The sequence below is a fragment of the Mustela lutreola genome, chromosome 3, assembly GCF_030435805.1.
Source record: "Mustela lutreola isolate mMusLut2 chromosome 3, mMusLut2.pri, whole genome shotgun sequence".
Taxonomy (NCBI): Eukaryota; Metazoa; Chordata; class Mammalia; order Carnivora; family Mustelidae; genus Mustela; species Mustela lutreola.
The window spans coordinates 19,175,652-19,188,456 of record NC_081292.1 but is presented as its reverse complement, the minus strand read 5'-3'; the positions used below and the strand labels follow the sequence as shown (position 1 = coordinate 19,188,456).

The 12,805-nt window shown below is 46.1% G+C and overlaps 1 protein-coding gene across 1 annotated transcript in view; it reads right to left on the bottom strand.

Annotated features, from left to right (window-relative positions):
• Window positions 1-12,805, bottom strand: part of SNTB1 (syntrophin beta 1) — a 229,588-nt gene that overhangs the window by 1,712 nt on the left and 215,071 nt on the right. Inside the window, exons 5-7 of the mRNA XM_059165709.1 lie at window positions 10,593-10,789; window positions 4,830-5,020; window positions 67-1,731 (exon numbers count right to left, since the gene is read on the bottom strand). Coding sequence (XP_059021692.1) covers window positions 1,639-1,731; window positions 4,830-5,020; window positions 10,593-10,789 — 481 coding nt within the window. The 3' untranslated portion in view covers window positions 67-1,638. The remainder of the gene's footprint in view (window positions 1-66; window positions 1,732-4,829; window positions 5,021-10,592; window positions 10,790-12,805) is intronic.

Sequence of the window (12,805 nt, the reverse complement as noted above, 5' to 3'; positions counted from 1 at the left end):
GACTCGATCCCAGGATCCTGAGATCATGACCTGAGCCGAAGGCAGCGGCTTAACCCACTGAGCCACCCAGGCGCCCCTATTCAACACATTTTTGATCATCAAACCTCTTATTCTCACTGCCCCCCTTCCCCAACAAAACACAACAAAACACCACTCAGTCAATGCCCTTTGGAACTAGTATTACTTGATACACACTTTGGATGCTGCTTTGTAACTCAATAAATGTATGGGTCTCCGTGGGCAAAATTACATTCCTTTAAAACAGTTTTGACTTTAAAAGCTCTTTGCATAGGTAGTTGCTGAAAGACAATTCTGAAAAAACACACAGATCGAATCCAGAGCATTCGTTTACGTAAAGTACAAGGGAAAAGGAGAGTTACAAATGCTTACAGAAACTCTAGAGCTAATTTTTAAGTTCGAGGAAGGCGACTCCAAAATCAAATAATACAGGTGTCTTTTGAGTGAATTTGAATTGAAAGGTAAAAATAAAAGCATTAAATCAGCAATACACTCTATGTTGTCTGAAAATATTCTTGTAGAAAAATACCAGGTCATTATATTATTTCCCTGCAATTCCCAAGAGCTGTGGAAGCTGTCAGAATTCTATGAGGCTACTCTAGGACTGGTCTGAAAACACATGCACGCGAGCACAGGCAGAAACAAGGGTCAATCAACTGCTCAGTACTTCTGCTGAAAACCACAAAATGGGGATAATTAGTTAACCTCATGTGAATTGTTTATATATATATGTATATATATAATATGTTATATATATGAGATATATATGCCACATATATCTCAAGTGACAATCTTTTAAAAAAATATCCGTAATTTCCTTTCTCTAAGTAAAGCTATCCATCTTGGCTCGGAGACAGCACGTGTTGGTCTGAGTGCAGTCCCCCGCTGAACCACTTCTCAGGCACACCACCTTTCTGCACCGCAAAGCTTTGCGACATAAACAGTCTACTTCGGCTCAGATTCCACCAGCTTCCAGCTCAGATCAGTAGCTGAGGCTTTATTTAATTCCCACTCAGCATACGCTAATGAGAATACCGCAGGGTCATTCCACGTCACTGAAAGGTAAGTCATTAGGAAGAGAATTATAGCCGCTTCATACTTAAAATTGAAAAGGTGGGTTTCCCTTTGAAGCACTGCTCTTTCATTACAAGCGAAAGTCAACTCAATTGGAAGGAGGCAGTAAATCACAATAAAACAAAAGATCACTGTCACTGGGGACAGAGAGGTGAAATGTCCATTCTTCATCCACGGAGTTCTTGCTTAGCTGGGTGAACCAGTTGCCTAGGACTGGTAGACGAGTTCTCATGGTCATGATAGCCTTGACTGTCATTAGTTCAAAACCAGGTTGTGTATTTATTCCCATTCGCCCTCACCTTGTTACCCTTCTACTGTTCTAGAAAGCCACTTTTCTTCTGATATTCCTTGTGGTGTTTTCTCGCCCTCCCCTCCCACACCCCTATTGTTGGCGAAGCGGATAGAGAAGTCTGGGGCAGTGGAGAGGACTCGGGGATCCAAAGCCGACCATGGTATGCCACACCTGGTGTGCCGTTCATGGTGTCTGATGGCACCCGCCGGGGGCGCAGCCGCCCTCCTTTTCTCGAAGGCAAATCCCCCCTTGGTTCAGGCCACCAAGCCCAATCTTGTGATCTTCGCCGACAGGAAGGAGTGAATGATGAAAACAATTGGCTTGGGGCAGGAATGAAGGTCCAGTTGCTGAAATCCCAAAAGAAGAGAGCATGTGAGCTATTCTGCTTGATGCAGAATTATGGTTTTTAAATCCTTGCCTCGCCCCCCAGTGAGGTTTAAAAAAATAACTCTGTGAACTTATTTTTTTATATCCATCTTTGTTCCCGAAATAGGTTCTGTGAAATTTACATATACCAATAGCATAAATGTTGATGTTGCCTTTCTTGACTATCGAAACTGTTTGTTTTTGGTATCCCAATAGTGAGAGGTAAGCTTGAAGCAGGACTCAATGTCACATCAGAGGATTCAGTTCGAGTCCCGGTTTTAACATTTTAGGGAAAAAAAAAAAAAAAAAGCTTTTGAGATATGTAATCTTGAACAAGTCACTTAAAATTTTTCCTAGTCCTACCTAATTCACAGCGTAATTAGAGTATTCAATGAGATAGCGTGTGAACCCTCAGAATGGGGAAGCCACACCGCTCAGCGGCTGTGTCCCCAGTGTCCTGTGCCCTTGGACTGTTGTAACATGTGTGTCGCCTGTCCATTAAAACCCCACTAAAGTCTTTCCTTTCTTAGCAGTTCCTACATGTGGCCCAACCTGTGATCAGAGAGAATGAGAGAGAGGAGTTGTCCCCAGTCCTCTTCTGCTGACGACACTGTTGGGGGACAGCCACCTGAGTGTGTAATAACACCTAGCAAAGTTAGGGTTGTATTAATTATGAATCAGGCTGAGTATTTCCTCTACATCATCTTATTTAATTCTCACAAAACCATTATGAGCTAATGGCCATTATCTGCACGTTTTATAGGGGAAACTGAGATCTGAAGAAGTTCTAAGACTTTCTGTGATGCCAAAGTTGGGGAGAACCACAGTGTTCTGTTTCACTAACACGGAACGCAACTTTTGGAAGGAATCTAATTTTATGGACTGAGACCCAGCTCCAAAGACATAAAAGGACGTGCCCAAGACATTTGGTGAATTAGTTACAGAGACAGAAAGAGAACAATTTATTCCATTTCCTGCAGCCCATGTCTGCTCCCTTCTCCAGAAAGGGAGAGGGAAGGCCTGGCGGGGCCTGCCTCCTGGGGCTGGAGAACCAGGCCTGGGGAAGCTGTGTGTGAACTTGCCCTTCTCAGCGGGATGGACTGGTGGCAAACGCGCAGTCCTGCCTACATCTTCCAAGTCAGGTTGTAATTACAGGCTTCAGAAAGGCAGAAATTTAGACATAAGTGATTTTCTTCACTGGCAAAAAGAACCTTGGTTTTTCAAGCCAAGGCTAAGGCCAAGAGCCTTTTGTTTTTTTGGTTGTTTTGTTCTTGTTTTTGTTTTGCTAGGGAGCCGTCACCTTCAGGAAAGAGCACTGGGTCGAACAATGGATAGAGCAGCAACTGAATTAAAAGTATTTCGAGTAAAATGGACTTTCAGATCACTTGTGTCTTTCCAAACTGCTGCTTCAGGCTGAACTTACTGAAATACAAACAATAAGGCAAAAATCCTGTAAAGCCCTGCAGATCTATTTTTTAAAATATATTTTTTTATTTATTTGACAGATAAAGGGAGAGAAGCAGGCAGAGAGAGGAGGAAGCTGCCTCCCTGATGCACAGAGAGCCCGATGCGGGGCTCCATCCCAGGGCCCTCACTGAGATCATGACCTGACCTGAAGGCAGAGGTTTAACTCACTGAGCCACCCAGGTCCCCCACAGATCCATTTTAAAAGGAAGATGATGGGCTGGGAAGTGTTTTCCGAAAGCAAGTTCTGATGGGGGGGTTGCTGTGAGGCGCCCCTTCCACAACAGCCCTGCTCAGACTTTGAAATGAAGGCCTCATGCTCTCGAGTGTGGTCTCGGTTCCACGCTTCCATCAGCCCCTGAATTCTTTCCAGAGAAGTCCCAGTCCAGTCCCACTGGAGAAACCACTGAAGGGGCTGGAGGCGGAGGGAGGGATTGTGGAAGGCCACAAGTTTCACTGAAATTACTTTGAAATTGAGGTTTACCTGCATTTTATATATTCCCCATCCCTGTAATCAACAGGAGTCAATGAATATTTGTTGACTAACCTAGTGACTTAGGAAGGACTTAAAGAGAACCTAGTTATTACAGAATCAAGGTCCTCTTAAAAGTCCAGCATTTGACAGCTTAAATGAGATGCTAGGTCTTCCTGAGAATGTCAACAGCTGCGCTGGCTGGAAAGAACAGGTAATTCTCACCCTTCACGGAACTGAAGAAATACACTTTTTTTATTGTAATAGGCAGTGACGATCGATCGCAGGAAATCATGAATTTAAATATCCTGGCTATTTGCATATTATTGATAGAACTCTAAAAGCTACCTTAACTGACAAATTTGCTAATTTTGTTAGGCATTATTTGCCATTAGCCCGAAACTTCTGGGCCCTCGTCTGGCCTTCTCAGCACGCGGGTATCACTGACCAAGTTTCTCTTTGTTCCCCGCTGCTCCTTCTGCTCCGCCCCTGTTTCCAACCGTCCACCTCTGTTCTCCATGTGCTGTGCTCCTCGGAGACCTGCCCCGGGGCTGGCCCTGCTCAGCTTCCATCCTTATATTCCCGACATGAGCACAACGCCACAGCTAGATTAGAGACTTGATACTTTTTAAAAATGAATGGTGCAGGGGCGCCTGGGTGGCTCAGTCAGATAAGCATCTGGCTTCAGCTCAGGTCATGATCCGGGAGTCATGGGATCGAGCCCCACGTCGGGGCCCCTGCTCGGTGGGGAGTCTGCTTCTCCCTCTGCCTTCTGTGTGCTCTGTCTCTCCAAAAAAAAAAAAAAAATCAATCAATCTTTAAAAGAAAAAAAAAAAGAAGGGTGCATTTTGAAGCCGGTGGGACCCCATCTGATCAGAATTTAATTCTAACTTTCTAAAAGATTCCTTGGTTCAAATATTTAGGTGGTATGCTAGTGGAAAACAAGACCGCAGTAAGGAACTTTGGAATAATTGGATCTCATCATAGTTTTTCAAGGATCAAAGAAGACATGAACTTGCAAGTACTTCGTAAACAGTCAATGGCCACATAAATAATAAGGCCATGGTGCATTCACAAGCCCTCACGGATGTTCTGCCCAATGAGTAACATAGGAACTCAGGCTGTCTGTAGAAACACACTTACAATCTCTCCATCCTTGCCTCCAAAATCTAGATACAGCATCCTGATTCCATCGTCTGAAGACATTTTCAGCTTTTCATAGGGAGACTGGATGATTGTCTTGGGAAAGGAACCCTCCTGTGGCTCAGTGGTAATGGAAAATCCGTTCTCATAATGTACGGTCAGGCGGCACTCCTGGTTTTTGTAGGTGCAAGCTGCAGGGTAGAGAGGAGAGAGTGCAGTAGCCACAGCCAGGTCCGTCCAATTTCCTACGCACTTACCCCGGCCCGTCTCCTCGGTCCCGGGACCGGCCACACTTTTCTCCCCAAGTTGAAAATGAATCGTTGCTCACGAAAATATTCTCCTTGGACTGATTTGGATACTGTCATTTAACTTGAACCATGAAACCAAGGGAAATAAGCTGAAAGAATGCCTTTTGCTGGGATTTACTGAATTTTACCTGGGCTCTTGCCTTTCTCTGACCGTACGAGGGTACTTACCTTCTGCTGGCCTTGTCAGGGAAGACCTGACATCTGATAGAGGGCGAGCCAGCTCTGAGTCGTCAGCGTCATCACACACACACACACACACACACACGCAGGCACGCACGTGCCTCCCATTGCCATGCCCCCACCTGGTGAAAGGAGTGCGCATTCCTCCATCCTGTTACTAATGCGACCCACCGAAGAAGTTGGGAGTGAGCAGCTTAAAAATCATCCCATTTTTATTTTTTATAAAAAAGTCCAACAAATCTCATCTTATAAATAGAAATGAGTGTTTCAGAAGGTCCCCTGGCGATCTGAGGATCGTGGGTCCTGGGGAAGCTGGACTGCAGAGCGATTCTCAGACAGGGCCCCTTCCACGGAGGAGGCTGCTTCCCGTCTCTGCTCAGGGGGTGGTCACAGGGGACCCTCTGATCCCGAGGAACAAAACTAACACCTCTTGATCAGAACAGCCGTCCGCTTTTATGTGTGGTCCTCACTGCGTTTAGGAAAAGATATCAGTGCTCGAAGTGTCTGAGCTGACGGGGGACTGCCCCAGAATCCTAGTTCCTATTTAGGAAGACTTGCAAAGGTTTAAACCTTTGATCAAAGAGTTCTGGAAAAGGTTATTAAGTATCAGGTTGGATTTCTCCGCTCACAGAACAACGCATTTAACAGACCTCAGCAGGCAAGTAAATTGGCTGAGACCTTCATATACATCTGAAAGCTCTTTAGGGCAACCAGACGTTTTTCTGGGAGGGGAACCGAGTCAGGGATGGGGTGGGGGGTGGGGGTGGGCTGGGGGAGGATGGGAGCCGTAGTGGAGCAGTAAGACTGCTCTGTCCCATCCTTAGCTCAACTCAGCTTTTTAAACCTCACCTTACCGCCTTACCACCTTACCACAAACTTCTAAAGCAGGACCTTAGCTAATATATTATAGGTGAAATGTGGCCCAATTGAGGTGGCTTAGAATTCGAAATTCAAGTTCTTTCCACTCTGTGTCATGTATCTTTCTCAGACTCTGGCAGTCGGGGTGGAGAGGGACCTTGAGAGTTGACCTTTGGGGACAACTGTAACAGCTGGGGGACCTTCCAGGTTTGGGGGAAAGGGACAGGGGACTCTATCTGCTCACAGAATAAGGTGGCCTTTAATTGGAGCTCTGGTTAAAACTGTACCCCCTCCTCCGACTTCCCACAGGCATCTTTCAATTTGTAACTAAGGGTTACTATTTCCCAAAGGCCCACTACATTCTCTACTAGAGTTCTGAGTCCTTCTGAGCAGAGCCCCTCCACAAATCTCATCTCAGAAGTCCCCAGACCTCTACCATCCCTGCCGTCCTGGGATGGCCAGAGACAGTGGCCTGGGTCTAGGTATGGTTTCCCATCTTGAATCCTTATTTCCGACCCTCTTTACTTCTACTACCTATAGAATAAGTGCGCGAATGAGCTTTCAACAGGTTTTTCTTTTTTCTGCCTCTGTATTTGAACTTTAAAGCTATGCCCTCAGACATTCAGAATCAACTGATTGTGGTTACTTTCAATTCTAGTTGACCCCAGCTGGTGTTCACGGCCTTCCTGTAATGGACCTGATTATCTGAAGATGTTCTCAATCCGCACAGGACGAATCGAACACATTAGCAAGTTAACTGACGCTCTGATTAAAACACAAGGCCCATTCCTCCACGCCCACAAGGCATCTTTCTATCTGTAACAGGGATGCACCTGCGGTCACGGCGGAAAATTTCTTCTCTCCCACCACCGGGCTAGCTCAGTGCACACAGTGCTTTGTTGTTTCCTTTGGCTAGTCCACCAACCGCTCCGTGGCTTTCCTGTCTAAGTAGAGTTCAGCATACTGAGAAAGAAAGATTTTGCAAAATCTGCGGAATGGAAACTAAACCAAATCCACTTGGCCTTTTCCATGCTTTCCTAGAACACTCCTGAATTTGTGGCAAGGGGCGTGAACTTCTCCAGCATTTTCACGTATCAGTTCATTAGGTCTAGTTTTCTGGGTTTCCAACTCTCAGGTCCAAAGCTCTAATTTTTCTTGCTGTACAGATGCAGCATAAGAGTAAGAGCTTTGGGGACACTCTCAAAAGGTTTCCAGCAATGGCGGGAAATGGCGGGGGGCACCAATCAGTTTCAGGGTAATTACAAAAAGACAGCCATTTTGTTGGAGTTTCTGCAGCAGACAGTCTACAAAACATCTGGTTTTTCATGTTTGCATGCGTAGAGGGAATGTGGAGAAACCCCGCCACACACTAACGCGTGTCCCGTCTTTTCGACTACTCCTGAGTGGGAGTTGCTCCTGGGGGAGACTGCTCCCTGAGGTGGTGCTGCTCCCAGAGGGCCCCTCAGCCCAGGAGCAGCCGTACCTCCTGGGATGTTACCAGGTACAAATTCTCAGGCCCCAACCCCAAATGGCTGAATCACAGCAATCTGAGGTTTTAGGAGTAAACCAAAAAGAACTTTACTTCTGTTTGGAAATGCTGCACCTAAGATGTCTTACGGGAAATCTGTTCCTCTAGAGCACAGCAGTACAGTAGCACTCTGGGCCATGACGGAAATGTTCTAGATCGGCACCACCTTTCATGGTAGCCGTTAGGTAGGCACAGGGGGTGACTGAGCCCTGGAAATGGGGCTCAAGTGATTAAGGAATTCATTTAGTTTTAATTCATTTAGTCTTAATTAATTACATTGAAATAGACACACAGGACCAGAAGCTAGCATACTGGACAGCACAGGTTTGGGGACATAATGACAGGGTAACAACTAATTGTTAATAATAATACGTAGAGAGAGCTTATGTGTCAAGCACTGGGCCGGGAGATTCATGTGGGTTATTTCTCTTCGTTCTCGACAACAACTCTGTGAGGTAGGTACTATTATTTCCTTCTTTTTACAGATGAAGAAAACAAGAGATTCGAGTAAGAGTAAGTAAGAGATTAAGAAAGAAATAGGAGGCATCCCTGGGTGGCTCGGGTTGTATGTGTCTGCCGTTGGCTCAGGTTATGATCCCAGGGTCCTGGGATCGAGCCCCACATTGGGATCCCCGATCAGTGGGGAGCCTACTTCTCCCTCTGCCTTTCTCTCTCTGTTTGTCATGAATAAGTAAATAAAATCTTAAAAAAAAAAAAAAAAAAAAAAAAAGAAAGAAAGAAAGAGAGAGAGAGGACTGGAATTTGAATCCAGGGCTTTTTGGCTTACATCCCACACCATGGCTGTTTCCTTGTACTGATTCCCCAGAGATAAAGAGAAGCGAAAGCACAGGAGAAAACATGACAGAAGAGGGAAAGGGGACAGTATTGTAAGATGCAGCTGGTGAGACTGAAAGGTGGATTTTCTGGAAGACTGCTGCTGAGGAGAGCAGCTACTCTGTCACATACACCCTTGTTATGAGTGACGGCAGGAGACGTGGAAGAGAGGTTGGCCTTCAATCTCAGAACCAGAAACAATCCTAGATCTCAAAACCAGGAGCAACAGCATCAACGACACTGTTAACTGTACATGGTGGGGGCTGCTGAAAATCACCGGGTTCATGTGGACTCCACCTTAGCAAATAAACACCATTAAAAAAAAAAAAAAAGATTTATTTATTTATTTTAGAGAGGTGGGGAGGACCCGAGAGAGAGGGAGAGAGAATCTCAAGCAGACCCTGTGCTGAGTGTGGAGCCCGATGTGGGGCTCGATCTCATGACCCCAAGATCATGACCTGAGCCAAAACCAAGAGTTGGATGCTTAACGGACTGAGCCACCCTGTTGCCCCAATGTCCAATATTTTACAGTATGTACTTAGCTTACTCACTTTAGCTGAAATTCATATTAGTTTCTAGTCTCTAATTTTATCTTTGGCCAGTAAAAAATTTAATTATCTATATATTTACATACAGATGCATTTCTATCTATCTGTCTGTCACCTATCAATCACCTATCAATCATCTGATTTGGAGAGTGGCATGAAAATCATTCATCACAGCTGCCTAAACAGAACTGCTGGGTTTTGACCAGCGCTACAGCAGTGCATCCAGGCCTCGGTAGGCCCTGGAGTCAATGAAGAATGGGTTTTAGAAGGACACAACGTAGTGTTCATGTTGGTCCTGACATTTATTAGTTGTGAGATCCTGGACAAGTTACTTAACCTTTCTTAAGGATTTGCTTCCAGATTCGGTAAAGTCAGACTGGCAAGGGAATTGGGAGGATTCGATGAGAGAAGGCAATGATTTGTGACGCGGGACACACACAGTCCTGAATCCAAAGTTCCACAAATCTAAGCAGTATTTACACTGATATGTGCATTCCATTTAATTTAATTTTTTAAATGTTGGTCTTGCCTCGACTCATTGAGTTCTGGACCCATAATAGGGTTGTTTCTCATAGTGTGGAAAACACCAAGAGACATTATATGAAATGCCTGGCATGTCCTGAGAACACTCAATAAATAGGATGGTATAGAAGGAGTCTTCCTGGGGCGCCTGCGTGGCTCAGTCCTGAAGAGCCTGCTTTTGGCTTGGGTCATGATCCCAACGTTGTGGGACAGAGCCCCACATCAGGCTCCCTGCTCAGCGGGAAGCTGCTTCTCCCTCTCCCACTCCCTCTGCTTGTGTTGCCTTTCTCACTATGTCGCTCTCTGTCAAATAAAAAACCAAAATCTTTAAAAAAAAATGTGTGTGTGTGTATACATATATATGTGTGTATATATATGTATATATATATATATATATATATATATATGTCTTCCTTCTACAAACATGTAATCCATGTAAATAGTCCTTTCTCAGAGCTCGGCATGCACGGGGCTGCTGTGCACTCCTTCTGTCCCGCCTCGGCGTCAACACTCAGACCAGGGGCACCGGTGTCTCTTCTCAAGGCTCTGCTCTTTGCTGTTGAAACCCACCCCCCACCCCCAAGCCATGCCTCTGCTTTCTGCTTTTTCAGAAACTGGTGCCCCAGTTTCCCCCATCAACTCCGTGAGCTAGCAGAATTATTATTTCCAAGAATTTTACTCTGTGATAAATGACTCAGAGTCAGTCTCCGCTGTTAAAAACAAGAACCCTGCTAGTCGGTCTGAGTGCCTCAAAGCTTGTGCCTGCAGGAAGCCCCCCGGGGGGTCATAGGTAGGAAAATGACCTCTGACTCTCTAGGTGACCAACTCTTTTTTGAATGGAGATGGGAAAAGACTGTGCCCTAATCTGAAAGCATTTAAGGTCACTTCTAGAATTCCAAACAGCCCAGAAGGCCAAGCCTGGAACTACACTGAGGAGGGGTGGAGAACGGGGCGCGCTGGTGCCCTGAGAGCCGGTGGGACTCACCTGTGGTGACTTCGGTGACCAGTTCCGCCGAGTTGTGGCAGCCCTGCACGATGGTCCTCGTCCAGTGGGAGAGGTCCCTGCTGGTCTCGGCCCTGAACAGGTGCGTTTCAATCCCCTGCCTGGTGCCCGTTCGCGTCGCGAAGGACAGATCCACACCAGCCTGGGGCGAGCCTTTGCCCGGACCTGAATGGACCAGCCTGTTGAGACAGAAACAGATAAAGAGAGAGAGAGAGAGAAAATCATCAAACCGAAAACCACTGTGTTCCCCTGACTTGTCACCTGGTAAAAAGCTCCCAGATTGGTGATTGGCTCTCGGTTTTCCGCCCTAAACCCAGAGGGTCTGGTCTCGTGCTAGTGTTCCTCGTGGTTTTTCTGCCTTCTGCGGAGCCAGCTTGTCCCCAGGACTAGAATGGGACTTAAAGGTGCCCAGGGGGCCTGCTTCTGGTGACACATGCAGAGTTGTTGAATGACATGCTTTTAACGAGACAAATTCAACTATGCTTGCTCTGTCAAAAAGAGAATTAAGAAAGCGCAAAAGAGAACAATTGGAAGAACGTGTCAGTTCCTTCCTCTGTTCCATTCCTGGGCATGTGTATGTCCCAGGGCGAGCGTGACACTGTTTCCTGCATCAGACGGCCTTCCCCTGTGTTCCTTGTGGTTCGAGCATCTGGCTGCGCCCATTGTCCTTCTGGGGACATGTCCAATGGGCGCACAGCGTCCAAGTACAAGCAAACCAGCAGGAGTCTCACTGGAGGAAGCAGCGATCTGTGCCCTTGTGTGAAGCAATCCTGTGTCCAAGAAGAGCTAGTGATACTGGGCTTCCTGAGAAAAGGAGAGAAGTGGGGCGCCTGGGTAGCTCAGTGGGTTAAAGCCTCTGCCTTCAGCTCGGGTCATGATCCCAGGGTCCTGGGATCGAGCCCCGCATCGGGCTCTCTGCTCGGCAGGGAGCCTGCTTCCCCCTCTCTCTCTGCTTCTCTGCCTACTTGTAATCTCTGTCTGTCAAATAAATAAGTAAACCTTTATTAAAAAAAAAAAAAGAAAGAAAGAAAGAACGAGAAGCAAGAGAACTGTGCTTTATGGGAGATTTCAGGGGATTCCGAGGGTGATCTTTACCGCGTGATGTTCACGCTGGCTTTAAAACACGCCCAGCATAAAATGTGACTCACGCAGTAGATATTTTCCGAGAGGCCAGACGGAAGAAAAGAGGACTCTCAGATTCCAAGTGCTACCCTTCTGAGCAGCCACTGGCTCCTACTTCTCACGTGTCCCCTTGAGCCCCCTGGGTCTCTCCTGCTCTCTATCCTGCTCCTTGGTATCTCAACCTCCTTTGGAGAGAAATGCCGCTATCAATAATTTGCAGGCTGGCACGAGTATAATTTAGTAAATGTTACCTCTCCCCAGGATATTTGCATTTCCAGCCTTATCTTTTAATACAGAAAGAAACACGAGGATTTGTTAGAGGAATTCCAGGTGTCTATTCACTTGGTGCACGGGAGAGGTACTTTCTTAGGCAAAGGGCTTATTCTCTCCAGATTAAGAACTGCACAAAGGAAACCCAAAAGCTTATTTTCTCTCGTAAGCTTAAATATTGTAAAGCAAATGTACTGGTGAAATAAAACATCGCGTGCTGTTGAGTTTCTAGCAACGAGCTTGTGGTATAACTCCGAGGAGCTTTCTTTTGTCCACAAATTGGTGGGAGGGTTGTTTGGCAATGCTGACCTGAAGAAAAGCTTTTTGGTTGCAAAATTCATTGAGGATAGAGAAGTATCCAAGAGACAACGAATGTGGGCAAGAATAGGGAGAAAAGGGACCCCCTGCACACTGCCGGTGGGCATGGAAATCGGTGCAACCAGATTGGAAAACAGTATGGAGGTTCTGCAAAAACAAAATTAGAATTAGCACTACCAGATCCCCCAATGCCACCTCTGGGACTATGTCTGAAGGAGGCAAAATCAGTATCTGAAAGACATATCTACAACACCACGTTCTCCGCAGCACTATTCACAAGATCCAAGATACAGAAAAGTTACGGAAACAACCTACATGACCACTGATGGGTAAACAGGGCACATGTGCCCAAGCATGCTCACCCGCACACACGACATGTAGTAGTCAGCCTTAAAAAGGAAGGAAATCCTGCCATTTGCAACAGGATGGATGAGCCTCGAGGGCATTATGGCTAAGCAAAATAAGGCAGACAGAGAAAGACAATG